The 17,624-nt window shown below is 36.8% G+C and overlaps 1 protein-coding gene across 11 annotated transcripts in view; it reads right to left on the bottom strand.

Annotated features, from left to right (window-relative positions):
- The window catches only part of Camta (Calmodulin-binding transcription activator), a 1,741,786-nt gene that overhangs the window by 161,301 nt on the left and 1,562,861 nt on the right, over positions 1-17,624 (bottom strand). For 9 of the 11 annotated variants that reach the window (XM_069821663.1, XM_069821692.1, XM_069821654.1 and 6 more), the window contains one exon: positions 4,842-5,061. In XM_069821663.1, the coding sequence (XP_069677764.1) occupies positions 4,842-5,061 (220 nt within the window). The remainder of the gene's footprint in view (positions 1-4,841; positions 5,062-17,624) is intronic. The other 2 variants (XM_069821701.1, XM_069821733.1) reach the window with 1 other exon arrangement.

Raw genomic sequence — 17,624 nt, 5'->3', positions numbered from 1 at the left:
ATTCAATCTGGATACATGCAACTTACGTAGTAAAATCAATAACTCAAATTAACTCTACTATTTCTGTAATAAGTCACTTTCTCTTGGTTTAACACTATTGTTATCTTGAATATACAGCGCATATGTAGAACAAGTTCGTAATAATTTTGAACTAAAGAGTAAGCAGGCCTACTATTTTTAATATCGGCAGATTAATTGCAATAATTTATGGATTGTACCAGAATTATAGAAAGTAAAAACGGCTATGTTATCTCATACACATTTAAAGATAATTTCTTAGTATTAAAACAAAATAAGAAACGAAGCTGCCTTGGAAAGAGTGGGTGAAGAAAGAATGATGCTGAAATTGATCACGAAGAAGAAAAGAATTGGCTGTGTCACTGGTTGAGAAGAAATTGCCTTCTGAAGGATGCACTGGAAGAAATAGTGAACGGGAGAAGAGTTCGGGGCAGAAGAAGACATCAGATAATAGAATACATTTAGATATAGATCATATGCGGATACTAGGAGGAAGACAGAAAATAGGAAAGACTGGAGAATGTTGGATTTGCAGTGAAAGACCTGCCCTTGGGCAGAACACTATGAATGAATGAAAGATCAAATTTATGGCCAATGCACAATAGGGTGCTCGGAGTTAATAAAATGACATTGGGTATATAGGCATCTTTTTAGCGGTCATTCCCCTCTTGTCATATAACTGAAATAAGTTGTTTACGTATTTTCTAACTTATATAAACTAACATAAGTTAATCTAAAAACTGTACTTACGCATTAATGCAAATATAAACACGTTATAGTGCTTATAAACAGAGTTATATAAGACTTTATTAGTATTTCCAGCAATCGAATAAACAGAATAGATTTAAATCTGTTATTTTATACACGTTACAAAATACGTAAATAACTTATAAGATATTTTTAGGCATTCACAGTACCTATGAGTAACATGCCAGATTGAATGAGGCATACTACCCAAAAGCCTAATTTCCATCACGTAAATAACGAATTTCAGTTCATATTACAAAGAGGGGGGACTGTCGCTAAGACGTCTGTATACCCAGTGGTATTTTCTAAACTCCGAACGCTCTACAGATACAGTACTTACACATTGTTATGAAATGGTTTGCTAAAGATCTAGAGCAAGGAAAAATTCATGACGAACAGTTTACCAATAAATTAATAAAATATCTTTTTGGCAGAATGGAAAAAAAACTACAAAAGGAAAGCAGTATAGTTTATATGTAGAGGTTAAGAAACTGACATCAGAGGGAGGGAGAACATATATTTAAAAATATATACAAAATCATCGGATATCCGCCGGTTAGATTGATCGGAAACAGCTGAAATTGGTCAAACGTGTTCTCCGCGTCTTCAAGGTCAGCAGCTGGGGGGGGGGGGGTGTTTTTTTTTCTTTAGCTGATAACCGGTTTCGTATACGCAGTTGAGTTTTTGTGTGGAGCTTGTTTGACATATTTATTCAGTAGCTTCCTAGATCTCAGGACCTAAATTCCTATGGCTCTTAATTGTCAGGTAACTTAAATGAAAATTGCACGCAAACAATCCATGTAAATTGGAAGATTTAAAAGAAAATATTCGATAATTGATTTTGCCACACAACAAAATGAGCTTGACATAATCTTTGTAACAGAATTGATGCATGTTTCAGAGCAGAGGATGAGCACTTCGATCGTCTATTGTAATGTTGAATATAATTTGATTATTTATAATAATTTATTAAAGTAAGTACGTTAGTAAATTTATTAAACCAATAACTAACACGAGAGCAGCGCAGCATATTGTCGATGGCAAAACAATGCTGAATTAACCTGACCGGTGGACACCTGTTATTAATAAAGCTATGACTTATTCAAATTTATGTTACGGACCAAAAAAAAAGAGGAAATAAAATAAGAAAAGCAGAGCATCCTGTTATAAATTTTTTTAATATTTATAAGTTGCAGCCAAGAAGTTAAATTAAATACTTTAGTGCCTGCAGAAGACAAAATAACAGCTGTATAATGAAAGCTGTAAGCATGCCTCCATACATAAAATATGAGACAAAACCAGTGTCTAACAAAGGGTGAAATGAAATTCTTAGCACAGTAAATCTTTAATGATGAAAGCTCAGCATAATGTCCAATTATTTACAGTTGGAAAATTATAGGTGCTATTCAAAGTGTAATATAATATTAATACTTACTTTCACCTCAGAAATTAAAATAAATGTGTCAAGAATGAGAGAAAACTGATATAAGACCTTTCATGAAAATAGAGTATCAAATAAGCATATGAAGAGCAGCTCCTAGTGGCACCTTCAGATATGGAAATAATAAAGAAACAGCTCTGTGATAAGTTTTGCTTATAACTACGTATCATGCTATAATCATATTTAGAATGAATAAGAGACGAGTTCTATAAATTTTTAACCTGGTTCAAGCCGGAGGTGAATAAATAAATAGTTGAACTTCTTGAACTTCAGATTTGAAATGCTGCTATATCAATAAATCGCCTCAAAGAAATTGCATAGACCTCAGCCGAGATGGTTCTCAGACACTTTTGAGAGTTTCAGTTGTTTCATGATTGTTCTTTCTTTTGTTAGACGCACATTCGTATAATTGATATTTCTTCCCTTCATAAAGAAATCAAGGTCCCACAGACATAATTTCATGCACTTAGAATTAACACAGAAATCCTTTGACAAATAGAAAAAGCAACCTCATTTTGAAATTATATAGGCCTACGCAAATATATTACATTATTTTCTATGATACGAAATTCATAATAATCACACTTTCTATTAAAGACACCACAGCATTACTGTATTACTCTAAAGTAAAAATAGCTTCGTTTATTTCTAAAAAGTCAAAAGTTAGTTGATAAATTACGATCTCGTATTCAGATTGACGGTTAATGAAATGAGCATATTTACCCCGAGTGGAAAGTAGAGATAGTATTGCTGTATAGAGACCTTTATAAGCCATAAATCATGGTCCTTACAGTCTCCAGACTTCACACCTCTTGATTTTTTTCTATGCAAGTATGTGAAACTATGTTCCTCAAAAAGAGGCTAAGTCTTTAGACGACTTGAGACAAAGGATCATCTATGATGGTCAAAATATTACACCAGTAGTGTCAGAGTTGTAAGCTCCAAAACCGGTTGTGGAGCTAGAGTCGGAGCGTGAACTTGCTTATGTCTGTGGAAACACCGGAGCACGCAACGAATCTAGTGGAGCGCTCCGCTCCGTTTAGTCTCTGTCTGACAACGCTGTATTACACCATTGCATTTACAAGCGTGACACAGAAATGTCAGGTCGAATTAGACACTGTTTTAAGGTAGATAAGAAGAGCGCACTTCGAACGTTTGCGATTGAGTATGCAGACTTTTTCTTGCACTGGAAAAAGGATTTGTTTAGACATGTACTCAGTCTTTTTATCTGAGAGTAAAGTAGTAATGCTGTATTTCACAGAAAAATAAGTACTACTACGAATTTTGTTCCACAGAAAATAATTTTTATGCACTGTACATATTTATCAAGTATATCAGACAGGATAGACGAGTACAGAACAAATTGGTATTTACATTAGGAAGAAGGCAAGAAATCCGTATTCTACTTAAAGCTTACAAGAGTGTAAGACACAATGAAAAGAAATATTTGAAGTCCACGAAAACGTTGGCAGAAGCAACTTTGAATATAGGGACAGAACGAGTCGAAGGGTCAAATCAATGATGTGTATACCCCTGCGGTGGCTGAGTGGTCAGACCTCTAGCATGACAAGCAGGTGGCTCGGGTTCGAGTGCCGGTCAGGTCTGGGATTTTTCATTGACACTGCGGTGGACAAGGTCGCAGTTGGAGTTTTTCTCAGAGTTCTTCCGTTTTTCGCCATATTAGGGATCCATTCATTCCATCACCATTTCTCCATTTCGTCATCATTTCACAGCATTCCCCGAACGCCGGCTGACGACGCACGGAGGGGGCCGGCCTAGAGACGAGGGGATTGCCTGCTTGAAACCTGGGCACGAGCGAACCATAGTGTACTCAGTCGGTGTGGATTTGGAAATGCGCCTAGCTTAAGGGTTAGCGCAATAGATCGTAACAGGTCGCAGTGCTGAGCCATAGTGTCCCCTCCCATAAATTACATTCTATTCCATGATGTCTGTGATGATGATGATGATGATAGTTGTTGTTATTGTTTTTGATAAATTATCTCTAAAATTTGTTAAATCTGAAGCTCTTTATAATTCCATCGTTCTATTTATTGTCTAACAGGGTGTAGCTCGCTATTATTGCTTCTTGCAAGTTTTTTTATTTTATTTCGGTAGGTTATTTTACGACGCTTTATCAACATCTTAGGTTATTTAGCGTCTGAATGAGATGAAGGTGATAATGCCGGTGAAATGAGTCCGGGGTCCAACACCGTTAAGTTACCCAGCATTTGCTCATATTCGGTTGAGGGAAAACCCCGGAAAAAATCTCAACCAGGTAACTTGCCCCGACCGGGAATCGAACCCGGGCCACCTGGTTTCGCGGCCAGTCGCGCTAACCGTTACTCCACAGGTGTGGACTTCTTGCAAGTAATAATAATAATAATAATAATAATAATAATAATAATAATAATAATAATAATAATACGCTTTTTTAGATGCAAGGAAAAGTAAATTTGAGTATAGTTTGTCATAATTATGTGAAACTCTCAAATTGAAGGAACCGCTCGGCCTTAACTACTAAAGAAGAAACTCCTGCGAGTGCTGATGCAAGAAATAGAGAGGTATATAAAAAGAGAGGCCATGCAATAAAGAAAAGGAGGATGCAGCAGGCAACACAGATCTGTTTTCACTTCACCCTGCGAAACACCAGCAGCACTGGAGTAGGAAGTAGAAGAAGTAGAGGTTGTAGAGGGGGCGGATGGCGACTCACACATGGGCTTGAGTTGTGACACCAGCTCTTCCTTGGTCCACTCCTTCTTGTCACCCCACAGAGCCAAGCTCGGTGTGATGACTGCCAGCTTGTTGTCGTCTGGATATGGCACATTGAGATAGTGCACCAGCACTATGTCAGGGTTCTGCAACACACGGGACATCGTAAGCATTGTCAGTGGGACAAGATTCCCAGAGCACATCATTGCTCCATTACTTTCATATCGTCCCATCCACTATAAGTAGTGTCTACGGATTGGAATGACTTACAAAATAATTCTCATTAGCCACCGGCGTGGCTCAGTCGGTTAAGGCGCTTGCCTGCCGGTCTGAAGTTGCGCTCGGGCGCGGGTTCGATCCCCGCTTGGGCTGATTACCTGGTTGGGTTTATCCAGAGGTTTTCCCCAACTGTAAGGTGAATGCCAGGTAATCTATGGCGAATCCTCGGCCTCATCTCGCCAAATACCATCTCGCTATCACCAATCTCATAGACGCTAAATAACCTCCTAGTTGATACAGCGTCGTTAAATAACCAACTAAAAAACTAAATAATTGATTAAATGGCGATCTTACTCCTGTTACTTGTGTAAGCACGTGCGGCTTACAGCTGTTTCGGTACTTCTTCACACCATCCTCAGAGCCTACTAAATCTCGGCGTCATCTCGAACTTCGCTGCCTGTTGTGTGGGTGCGTTCGATTGTGTCACTAAACACTAAAACATAAAACTAATACTAAACACTAAAACACACCCTGATCAAATTCTCAACACACAGATCAATTTCAGAACACACACACTATTTGACACCACATTTCAACACTTTTCAACAATCGAACGCACCCACACAACAGGAAGCGAAGTTAGAGATGACGCCGAGATCTAGTAGGCTCTGAGGATGGTGTGAAGAAGCACCGAAACAGCTGTAAGCCGCACGTGCTTACACAATTAACACGAGTAAGATCGCCATTTAATCAATTATTTATATTCAAGTGTTAAAAGTAGTGTACGAAAGAGTCAACATGGATTAAAAAAAAACTAATTCTCATTAAAGTTATCAGTGCACTGAAACTCCATATGTACTTCGGTACATCATAGTAACATGATGTAGCGTAAATATTCACTTTGTGATTCAAGACGGCGCAATGTTCCGTATGACCGCGGCCACTTCGTCACTCGTAATGAGTGCACCTCTGTACTTGTGGTTGGACATCGTGTCTACTAACACACATACCGTGACACGAGGGTAGGCCAACAGAGCGGAACACAGTAGGTAGAACGTAAAATGAGAGAGATTCAATCCGGCATCGGAACTTGAATCCGGTGTGGCTTAGTGGATAAAGCGCCAGCACGTAAAGCTAGAAACCCGGGTTCGGTCCCGGTGCCGGAGAGAATTATTCTCCGTTCTACCGATTCTTCACCATATGGAAACGCAGAATTTTTGCACTGAAACTGCATATGCACTTCGGTACATCATAGTAATTAGGCCCTACACTAAAATTTACAATTTAAATTATTTACACTATGTACACTAGAATACGTTAATTTAATCTATTATTTACACTGTCGTAAATAATATATAACTAAATATAAATATAACTAAATAATGAAGGCCTACATTGATCAAACATCATTTACAGTATTATGTACAGTGTTATGTATTGTAATGCAAGGTATTTCATTTAATAGCACTATAGCCTACTTATTTTGTAAATGGGGTATAATAGTGTACATACGTTTGATCAATGTAAGCCTACATTCATTATAATAATTTAAATAGTAAAAATAGCGTACATAGTGTAAAGGGGCTCTCATCCTATAGACTACTTTCAAAAGCCGATTGTCAGAAACACTGTTCTTCGTCTCTAGAATATGATCTTTCTTCAAATATAATTTTTGCAGAATATGATTTTTATTTTTAATACATCAATTTTCCTTCATTATGTTAATCATTACTTTGGTCCAAATTATCTTATTTAACACTAAACGTCATTGTTTGATTCTTAGAAATACATGTAACTGAACACATGTACATTTTGCTCTTACTATTATTATTATTATTATTATTATTATTATTATTATTATTATTACTACTACTACTACTACTACTACTACTACTACTACTACTACTACTACTACTACTACTACTACTACTACTACTACTACTACTACTACTACTACTACTACTACTACTATTATCATTCCATTTTTTCTATATCTCTGTTACTTATATTTGCTACGCATTTTTATGCTGGTTGAGTGGAAGAGAAAGCCTATGGTCTTAACTCTGGCAGTAAAAATCAATCAGTTGAATAAATAATTGAAATTGTAGGAAAAATCATCGCAATATCAATCTTTATCACTATAATGCATTGTGAAGAGTCTGCAAGGTATATTTTTATCACGAATAGAACGTAAATTGTAGCACAAACAAAATGCAAGTGTTCCCTAATAGTATACAGGCCTACCTGTGACATGCGCCAAACATGACGTCACGTCAATATAGTCTATGAACAACTAACCACTAACCTATGCCCTGGGCCACAATATGGTTCCTACTTATAAGAATGTACAGTTCCAAAAATAAATAAATAAATAAATAAATAAATAAATAAATAAATAAATAAATAAATAAATAAATAAATAAATAATAATAATAATAATAATAATAATAATAATAATAATACGTGGTGCTACAGCCCACGAAAGGTCAAGACCGACCAGCCGGCTGCTGGCCTCACGGCCACATGCCAAAGCAGAGGTGGACGATCATCCAACCAGAATGAAGTATCGTGTGGTTACCACGATGAGCCCCCCCCCCCCCAGCCGTTATAGCTGGTTTGAGTAACCGGATATCGCTACCTATCGTAGCTCCCCAAGTGCATCACGATGCTGGGTGGGCACCGGTCACATACACTGGCCGAAATTTCATGAGATAATTCCTTTCCCCATGAGGACTCGAAACAGCGCGCATTCCGTAACGCGAGTCCTAGGCAGGGTGCCTTAGACCGCGACGTCACGGCGCGGGACACAAATAAATAAATAAACAAGTAAACAAACAAACAAATAAATAATTAAATAAATAAATAGACGGCCCGCCTGAATTTTCTAAGTTCCAGAATCAATACATTGAGCATGCTCAGAGCACTATGAGCAGTGGCACACATGAGATCGCTTTGGCAGTCTTTGAAATTTATTTTACATCGATTGTTGTAAGTCGAAAGGCATTTGAAAAGATATTATGAAAATTGACGTTCCCTTAATAATAAATGAATATTTATAAATCGTGCGGCGAAATTAACCTGCATAAATAATTAAAAAAAACTCTTCCTTCAACAGTATCGAAGCCCTGAACTATATAGTCCGCCAGCAAGCACGGCAGCACATAGATATCGGAATGCTTGCAATGGATTGTCATAATCAGGGCTTTCGTAATGTACCTATCGTGTTTGTTCCATATGATGCTTAGGCATTAATTTGATATTATTTTCAGATTTTTTCACGTTCTTTTGCATTAGTTATGAAATACCTCCCTGTAATACTTGTCAAATAATACTGGGTCGTAAACCGTTGTTAAATTGTTGTGCTGTGAATCGTGCTCTATAAGGAGCTTCAAGTGCTTACTGAGCATGCACTTATTTATAACTGGAACTTAGAAAATTCAGGTAGCCCAAATTTTGTTTCTGGGTCTGTACATAGACAGATGATCCCTTATGTCAGGGCAGGAGTCGGCAAATTGGTCATCGTGATTGCAGGAATGGCGACGTCATTAGACGCAACCCACCATACACATGACGTATGGGTTCGGAGGGTGGGTTGCTTACTCCGCAGTGTCGGTGTGACACAAACGAAATTTTCTAACACAATTTTGATTTTATTTATGTATAATATATAAATACAGACTGATAGGGTTTCTACATTAGCTTTTCTTCTTATTCTTCACTCCAATTCGAGTGTTACAGTTTCGTATACATCTAATGTTAATTCACAAATATTTACTTTCAACAGAGCACATAAGTTTTCATCTGTCAATCGCGATCTGCTTTTAGATTTTTTTCAATCTTCAGTTTGGAAAAAAAATGCTCACAAATAAGCTATATGTTGAGCCAAATATAGCAATGACACTCGCAGAAAATGAATGGAGGGACGGAAATTTTGACACATCAAGTAGTCTAAATTTAAATCAGCCTTATTTTCGAATTGTCATTTCAAAAACATGTTCGTGTGTAAATTCGCAACTTCCATTTGTAATTGTCGCCTTACTCTATGAATGTCCATATTGAAAGGATTTGCGATAAGTACAAAATCATTTTTTATTGCTTTGAAGCCATGAAATCTTTTGTTTTCGAGCTCCTTTTTAAACTTTCCTAACATATCTATATATTTATTTAAATTAGATTCCACGACATTACAGAGAGACTGTAGGCAAGGGAACTGCTTTTCAAGAGATTTGACTTCCATACGTCTATCATCATTACGAAGAATTTCACCATATCATACATATGCAGTATGTTTTGATCGTTTCCTTGAAGACGGCAATTCAAGGAATTTAAATGTTGACGTATGTCACACCGGAAAGCCAGATCTGTTATCCAATCTTCGTTTTGAAGTTTCGCAATTTCAGTACCCTTCATTGGAAAAAAAAACATATTAATGATATGAGTAACAAAGTGAGTATAATACATATAGAATGAGTCAGGAGGAAAGATACATGATGTGGGGGGGTGATAATATTGGTATCCTGAACAAAAAAGTTTATATGAACATATGCCCTGTTCTTAACAGTATCTGACATACAGCTGTTTGAAAATCAAGGGCGTCAGTCTCATGTCCTTCATCAGCAATCACATGCGGACGCAACCAAACCGACATCAGGTTGTAGTAGGATCAATGAAACGTATCCTGGACGTTGGATCGGTCGAGTTGGAGTAATTTCTTGGCCCCGATCTTACTCCATTGGATTACTGTGTGGGGTTGGCTTAAGAGCAAAGCCTACAAGCGCAAAGTGGAAACAAGGGAGGAACTTCTCCCTCACATTTTACATGCTTGTACTAAAGTAAAGAAATATCCGAATCAGTTCAGATCAGCAACACAGCAGCTGACTATAAGAGTTGCAAAGTGCATTGAAGTTGACGGTGGATTTTTTTAACATGTTCTGTAAAGAAAAGTACACAATTAAACAGAACGTCAGGTAACAATGTTTCAATTTACTATCACCTACACTTTCCATATTCCTCATTCTTCCCATTAGTTTTCTCTGAAACAGTTGAGAACATGACATATGTACAGGGATATCATTTTATTTTTACTTCAATTTTTATTGTACCTGAGTTTTTTAATGTACTTCACTCCCACCCCTTCTACTAAAGAAGTTCCAACTACACACAGAACCAAGACCGCAGATAGTAAGCAGTGCTGAGTTACTGGGTATAGAAATATGTTCGCGTTTTCCAGTGACGAAAGAGCTTTCAATATTGAATCATATTTTCGCACAGGTACTGTCCATTTGCCTACGTCGCATCCCGATTTCCCCCACCTGCTTCTGCTCGCCCCTCTGTAAAAGCTGGGCTGTCTTAGCTCTTTTCTGAAAACATTAATTTCTCTTAGGAATTGGACGTTTACGTAATATTATACAGCTGTTTAATTTAACTTAAATAAAAGGGCCTCGTTAAGTAATTAACTGTCACGTGATTTCCCTCCTTTCTACAATCCTGCGGCATAACCACTTGGACGGACAGTAGATAGCATGTCTGAGTAATTTTATATTTTCGGGTCGGGCAGAAGTGAAGATTGAATTCACAGTACGTAGAGTAGGTACAGAATTATTTCAACATGAGTTACTAGTACGAAGGACGAAACTGGCAATTGGAATTAGATGCAATAGTCTATAGTGCGATAATATGCACAAAAGAACTGAAGCCTGTATCGAAATGAACGGCCACCATTTTCAAAATTGTGTTTAAATATTCATATTATGATTATTTTTCAATTTAACTTCTTTCTCTATATTGTACGCTAATGTGCTGTAGACAGTATACACTGCATAATGAATACGTTCGCATGGATAACTCACTTCGTGAGTAAAAACACTTATTCTTAATACGGTACTGTACTTTGATTAAAGAAAAACCTAATGAAAATTATCAAACTCAAAATCGCGATATTTCCTAGTTTACGTAAATGGATGAACTACTTTTCTTCCATCCTATACCTAGTAGAGTGATTTGTGTTTTACGCCAGTATCATCGAACTCCAGTCTTGGAGGGGGGAGCAAGCGGCGTTTCCGGTTCTCTAAAGGTATAGACAGATTAATATTAAAAATGTTAGTAAAAATAAAATGATGTCCCTGTACATATAAACTTTTTTTGTTCAGAATCACCAATATTATCATCCCTCAAACCATGTACCTTTCCTCCTGACTCACCCTGTACATATAAACTTCACATGGTAACATTAACATACCTCTTGTAACATATAATGATACATCACATCATGGAAAAATCGTTTTAGCAAGTTTCACGACTAAGCCATCGTACTTCCATGTAACACACCAAATCTTCGAAATGAATGTCTGAATTTTGAAGAAGGTGGCGCAGTGAGTTGGATTTAATATTATTTATTGTTTTACAACGATCTCCATAACATTTTTCATTACTTTGGCCCATAAAACCTCCTGATGTATGATGCAGTGAAATGTTTGTAGGCGTTCAGTAGGAGGCCCAATTCTTTTAAATGTCGTTCCAGTCTATTTATCAGACCTTTCCTTTCTCCTGTCGTATCTGTTGTACACTACTGCTTGTTTACATTTGAACGCGTGCTGAGTGAAAAAGGGGGAGGTAGACGCAGGTTGACTTACTTCTTTGCCCCTGATAGTGGTAGTACGTCATATCATCAGCCGGTAAGCATTTGACGACTCCTGCCTTACGTTATTGTGGTAAGAATAGTTCCTACAAGGTGGGACATTTTCGGCGAACTATTTTTAATTTAGCATAACTAATTAGCGACGGCCATGACCAAAGGAAGGCAGCAGTGGCTCACTCGTGATGCGAGCCGGGTTGTTTATGGACGTAGACGTTTTTCAACGAGAGCGATTCTGAGAAAAATTGGAGAAAGAAATAGTTTGAATTCGTTTCGTTCACTGGATGAATGAATGAATGAATGAACAGACGGATGGATGGTTTACAGAGTATAGAATATGCTTACAGACCAACAATATCCCGATTCACTGTTTGAGTCGATACGGACGGCTGCGGTGAAACGTCTCGCTGTTCTACAGCCACAGAGTCCAAGGGGCTCTTACACCCCCCTCTGCCGTCTCTTGTACTACGCAGCGGTTGTCTTGGGCTTGTTTGATTTCTCTATAGATATCCTTTTCTCGTGTTGTGTTCTTTTGCATTATCTCAATGTTCGAATTTCGACTTCAATTATGATATGATATGGTATATTTGTCAGCCAACTTTACAAATCACAGTTATGATGGACCATCACATTTATGTTTTTCGATCCACCATCCATTTAATACGTCTCACTCTTTTCTATTAATTTATTCATTTGCCAAGTATTTCTTGATTACTTTTTATTCTTCTGTTTTCACTGAATTGCTAATAACCTTTCCTATCTATACTCTTCTATTCTCTCTCATATCTAGACTCTCTCCCTCCCATTTCTCGCTTTCGTATTAAATATTGCATATTCCATTCTTTAATAATTTACATCTTTTCATTCATTTTCTTCTCTACTCTCAAATCCACCTACTCTTAATCATTCTTTTCCAGCTATTTTTCTCCTGAATTAATTGTTTACAATTTCATTTCTCTATTTTTACTTACGTATTTATCTCTTTCTCTTCACTCCACTCCTAAATTTCCTATTTTATTATCTCTTTCCATATATTTATTCCTATTTTTATAGTATTTATTCTTGTAAATTAATTATTGTAATCTATGTTCTTTTTTGTTATTAACTCAAGTATTTAATTTGTACCATAGTTGTTCATTTTAATGTATTAATTGTATTACTATGCTGGATTTTTATTGACCAATGGCTGTTGTCCAGCAGATAAATATCAATAAACAAATAAATAAAATAAATAATACTCCTACAGTTATAATACCCTGATATTATTCCCAACCCACAACATTGAAAAAGACTGAAATTCTACACATCCAACCAAAAAGCCAGAAACTAAACATACTAGAACAATATGAAATATACAAACACACAAACACATCCAAATGAAATTCTCAACACACAACTCAATTTCAGAACATATACACTCTTTGACTTCATACTATACTACACAAACACACCCCCACAGGAAACAAAACAAAAGGCGCCAAGACCAGCAACAGCCAGTTCTGATGATGGCCAATAGGAGGCCGAAACATGTTAACAAGGTAATATAAAATTTAACACGTGAAAGACACATAATACGTTTTCCAAAGTGATATAGTGTTAAAAGTTCTGTAATCAAGATGTATAAAGATTTAAATATTTAATTCACTTAATTACACTTCCAATTTCTCTCTCTTCCACTTCACATTTGTTCAAATGTTTTTTCACTTTAATTTTCTTTTATTCATTGTTTCTATGCATATCTTACTACACTCTTACACTATCTTCTTACACTTAGGGGAGAGTCGGGTAGTATCGGACATCGGGTAATATCGGACAGTGAGTTTCTTTCATCTACCACACGATGATAGTACCTGATTGACATGGTTACGTTTCTGTGATGTCATATAGAGAAACGTAACCATGTCATTCAGGTACTACCATATGGTGGTAGATGAAATAAACGCACTGTCCGATACTAACCGATGTCCGATACTACCCGACTCTCCCCTAACACTTTCTTCTCTATTCCTATTCTATCACTTTTACCAATCCTAACTTTCTTGCACTCACTTTTTAACACTCTTCTTCCTTGATAATTCTATCCTCCTCACTATTCTGTCCTCCATTTCGCCATTTAATAATCATAACTTGAATTAAGTAAATAATGATAATCATAAAGTTTAAATAAGTTGCTGAATCGTTTAAACGCAGGTTTTGATTAAATTTATAAAATTTTATTTAATTTTAAAAGCAGTGCGCTTAATTTGCCACACCTTGTATTACAGTTTCTCATTACAAAGAAATCCTCTCTACACCCGCAACAGGAAAGCCTGTGGATTGATATTAATCTGATAGTACAGCGAAATGGGAAGTCTGTCAAACTGGTCGCTTGTTGCAGGGAGAGGAGAAGTTCTGGGCGCTTCGCCTCGCCTTGCCGGCCGTGCCGGACTAATGAAAAGCTGATCCATTCACCAGCTGCATGTAATGTTCTCATATTAATTCAGCTCTTTTAATTACTCCACCAGCGAAGAGAGACGCACAACTAATAGAGGATTCACTATTATTAAAAGCAGAAGATTTACGGATAACAATGAATTTTTTAAAGTAAACACTGAAAAGAGGTCATGTGAGCGCGTTGTTAGAAAAAATCCGTCATGTGATTTATTGTTCTTGCAAGTATTCTATGCAGATTTCATTACAACATTGATTTAGCTGGCGTACCCTTGTGAAAAGTGGCAGGAAGTGAAATATTAACCTCTGTGCCGTTGAAAGAAAATACCCCTCCATGCTCACAGCATATAGAGGGGACTGAGGATGGAATAAAAAAACACTACAGTGAGGTGGCTGAGTAGAGTTCCTCCGGTAAGTTCTAAGGATCCCCTGGGGTAGACCAGCTGACAGAGAGCTGATGGACCTTGTTTCAAATCTCGATGATAGCGGAGTTGTATTTTTGATCGACTAACAAACAAGCAAACATTCTGATGGAGGCAGATAAAAAAGTTATTTTTTTTCTTTCACCATATTAATAATGTCAAAAGAAATACTTATACAAATTTTGGCCAATCGAAGGCCGTAAAATAAGTTTTCCAGAGGTTGTTAACAGAAAGAAAATACAATTTCATTGGAAACATTTTTTGGAACAGACATAGCAATTGTTGAGCTATTTTTAAGCATATTCCCCACCAAAATTGAGCCATTTGTCATATCATGGGATCGACAGAGAGGTGCAGACAGCTGTCACATGCTGGTTGGCGGCTGAATTCTACGAAACAAGGATACAAAAATTGATCCCATGGTATGACAAATGTCTTATTTCCAGTGTGGGATATGTTAACAAATAGCGTAACAATTGCTGTATCTGTTTCAATAAATCATTCCATGCAATTGTGCTTTTTAATCTGTAAACGGCCCCAGAGAAAATCACTTTCTGGACGGCCTCGTAATTGAAGTCGAGTGGTCAAAATTTGCATAAGCACTCGTTTTGACATTATTAACATGGTGGAAGAAAAAAAAAACTTTTTTATCTGCCCTATCAGAATGTTGCTTGTAAGCTAATGATTCTTTTGAGGTTCCTCCATTTCCATTCATTAATCCTTCGTCACTTTCCATTTCAATATTTATAATTATAATCATCATTATTTCAATAGTACCGATCATAAAGTCACCCACTGCCAAAGCATTAAAAAAAGAAACCGAAAAAAAGCAAGAACCTCATTATAAATCTGAAGATGGCCGAAATCAAGCCGAAACCATTCATTAACTAAAGTAGGCCCTACATTATTATCATAGTTTCAATTAACACAAGAAAGTTCTTTATATGTACAACAAATTTACTATATACTTAGGGCCGTATTCATAGAGATTCTTAGCGCGGGCTTTCGGTGGATGATCAGCGAACTGACGTTTTTCGTATTCATAAACCAGTGTTAGCGATATGATATGATATGATATGAATCCTGTACAAGTAACCAGTCGATAGCCGGGGGTAGTAGTACGTTCGTAGCGCGGGCTAGAGAAATGTCTATGAATAGCACCCTTAGTAATTAAACCATGGCTTGAAACTTCAAAATTCTTGTAGCAGTATGAACTAACAAAATCATTAATGATTTAATCAACAAAATGGTAACTATGAAAATGTAGAAAGTAACAAATAAAAACTACTTTGTTTTCCCAACACAGTGATGTTTTTGTTTCTTTCTACCACATAGGCCTATAATATGAACAACTCTTTAAAATTTTAAGTGACCTTTTAATGATTCTATAACATTTAATAAAGTGGTTATGCAGAGTGCAACTCTTGCCCATATTATTTTTGAAGTTATATATTCCCGCACGTTCACAGGCAGTGCCGTAAATACGAATCTGTGCTCCTTGAGTCGGCGTGCGTATCACTTGCGGAGATAGTTTCGTACCTACAACTACTGTTCCATTGTTTATCAAAGTCAGCAATAAAGTAGGGGTAAAACGTCTGGATTCTGTACAGTGAGATTTTCTTATACGAAGGTCACCTAATTCCAATGGCACCCCGTAATATGTAGTGTTGTCTACATTCCGAAAAATAGGCACAAGAAATACACCTGGTATAACGTCGACAGGAATGCAACTTAGCCTATAACATGAGAAGTTATATTGTTTCCATGTGCCCAATGTATATAATGAGGAAGTATAATATATGCCATTATCGTGATATTAATTTTCCCTAAATAAGGCCACCTTAACAGTATAATATCATATAAATTGAGCTTCTCTTATGAAAAGGTTGCCAGATTTGACAAAGCGTATTACATATAATTTGGAAACACACCTAAAAGGTCAAATGATTTACATTTGAAACTGTTAGGGAATCAAATACACAAAACGTCAGAAAAAATTACACCCAAGTAGCGTTTTTGCTCATTTACAGTTAAGAAAGGGATTGCAGTATCATTAGTAGAGCTAGGATTCGTATGTAGTAATAACTAATATTTTTAGTCGGTATAGTTTACAAACATGCAAGTCATGCACCCACTCCTCATACTTGCCATTCTTGTCATTCAGTACTTCCATTAGTTAGTGCTAAGGGTCTTTAATCCTAACCCACCACTTACAAAACAGCGGGGGTTTAAAAGCTGCATTGTCTAGTCCTTGTGAGTTTTCCTGCATTTCGAGTCTTGTCAGCCAGGCTTAAAACCTTAATCGGCATTACATCGACTCAACTATACTCGGCGTCATTCTTAACTCATGCTACATATAAATCCTAGCTCTAATCATTAGATATGTTAGAATGATTTGAATTCCATACACCGCGAGAAAAATAATAGTACGGATTTATTGGGATTGATATCTAAACCAATCAATAGCCATCGGTTAAGATAACTTGAAATTTCCATTATCACTTCCATACAAATGATTTCTCAATATCTGAACCGATCCTTTGAGGGCACTAATGGCTATTTCCTTCACAATGCTGTGTGTTAGCCCCAGGTTTTTACATTTGTTGGCAAATAAGGAGGGTATGGTACCTTGTGCTCCCACCATCAGACCTATTACATCAATGTGGGACAGGCTATATTTATCTTTATAGAACGGGATTGTTGGTTCATAGATGTGTTTCTTATCGAATATACTTATCGAATGTTCAAGGAATTTCGGCAGTTCGATTTGGAAGGAGTTCCTGATAAATTATATAGGATTTGAACTCGGGCCTTTAGAATGAAAAGGCGACTGTCCAGCTGTTCTGGAAACGGGTCGCTTCGTAACTGCAAACATATTATAAAATTAAAATCTTTTTTGTTTTCCCCATCAACTCAATATTGGCACTTAGCCACTGTGAAAACACAATCGAGGCGGGTGTGTGTTATGCGGGCAGTGACAACGTGTTAGAGAGTTTGTTTTGAG

This window comes from Periplaneta americana, chromosome 1 (genome assembly GCF_040183065.1).
Source record: "Periplaneta americana isolate PAMFEO1 chromosome 1, P.americana_PAMFEO1_priV1, whole genome shotgun sequence".
Classification (NCBI taxonomy): domain Eukaryota; kingdom Metazoa; phylum Arthropoda; class Insecta; order Blattodea; family Blattidae; genus Periplaneta; species Periplaneta americana.
Note: the sequence above shows the minus strand (reverse complement) of the source record. Positions and strands in the feature narration are given on the sequence as shown.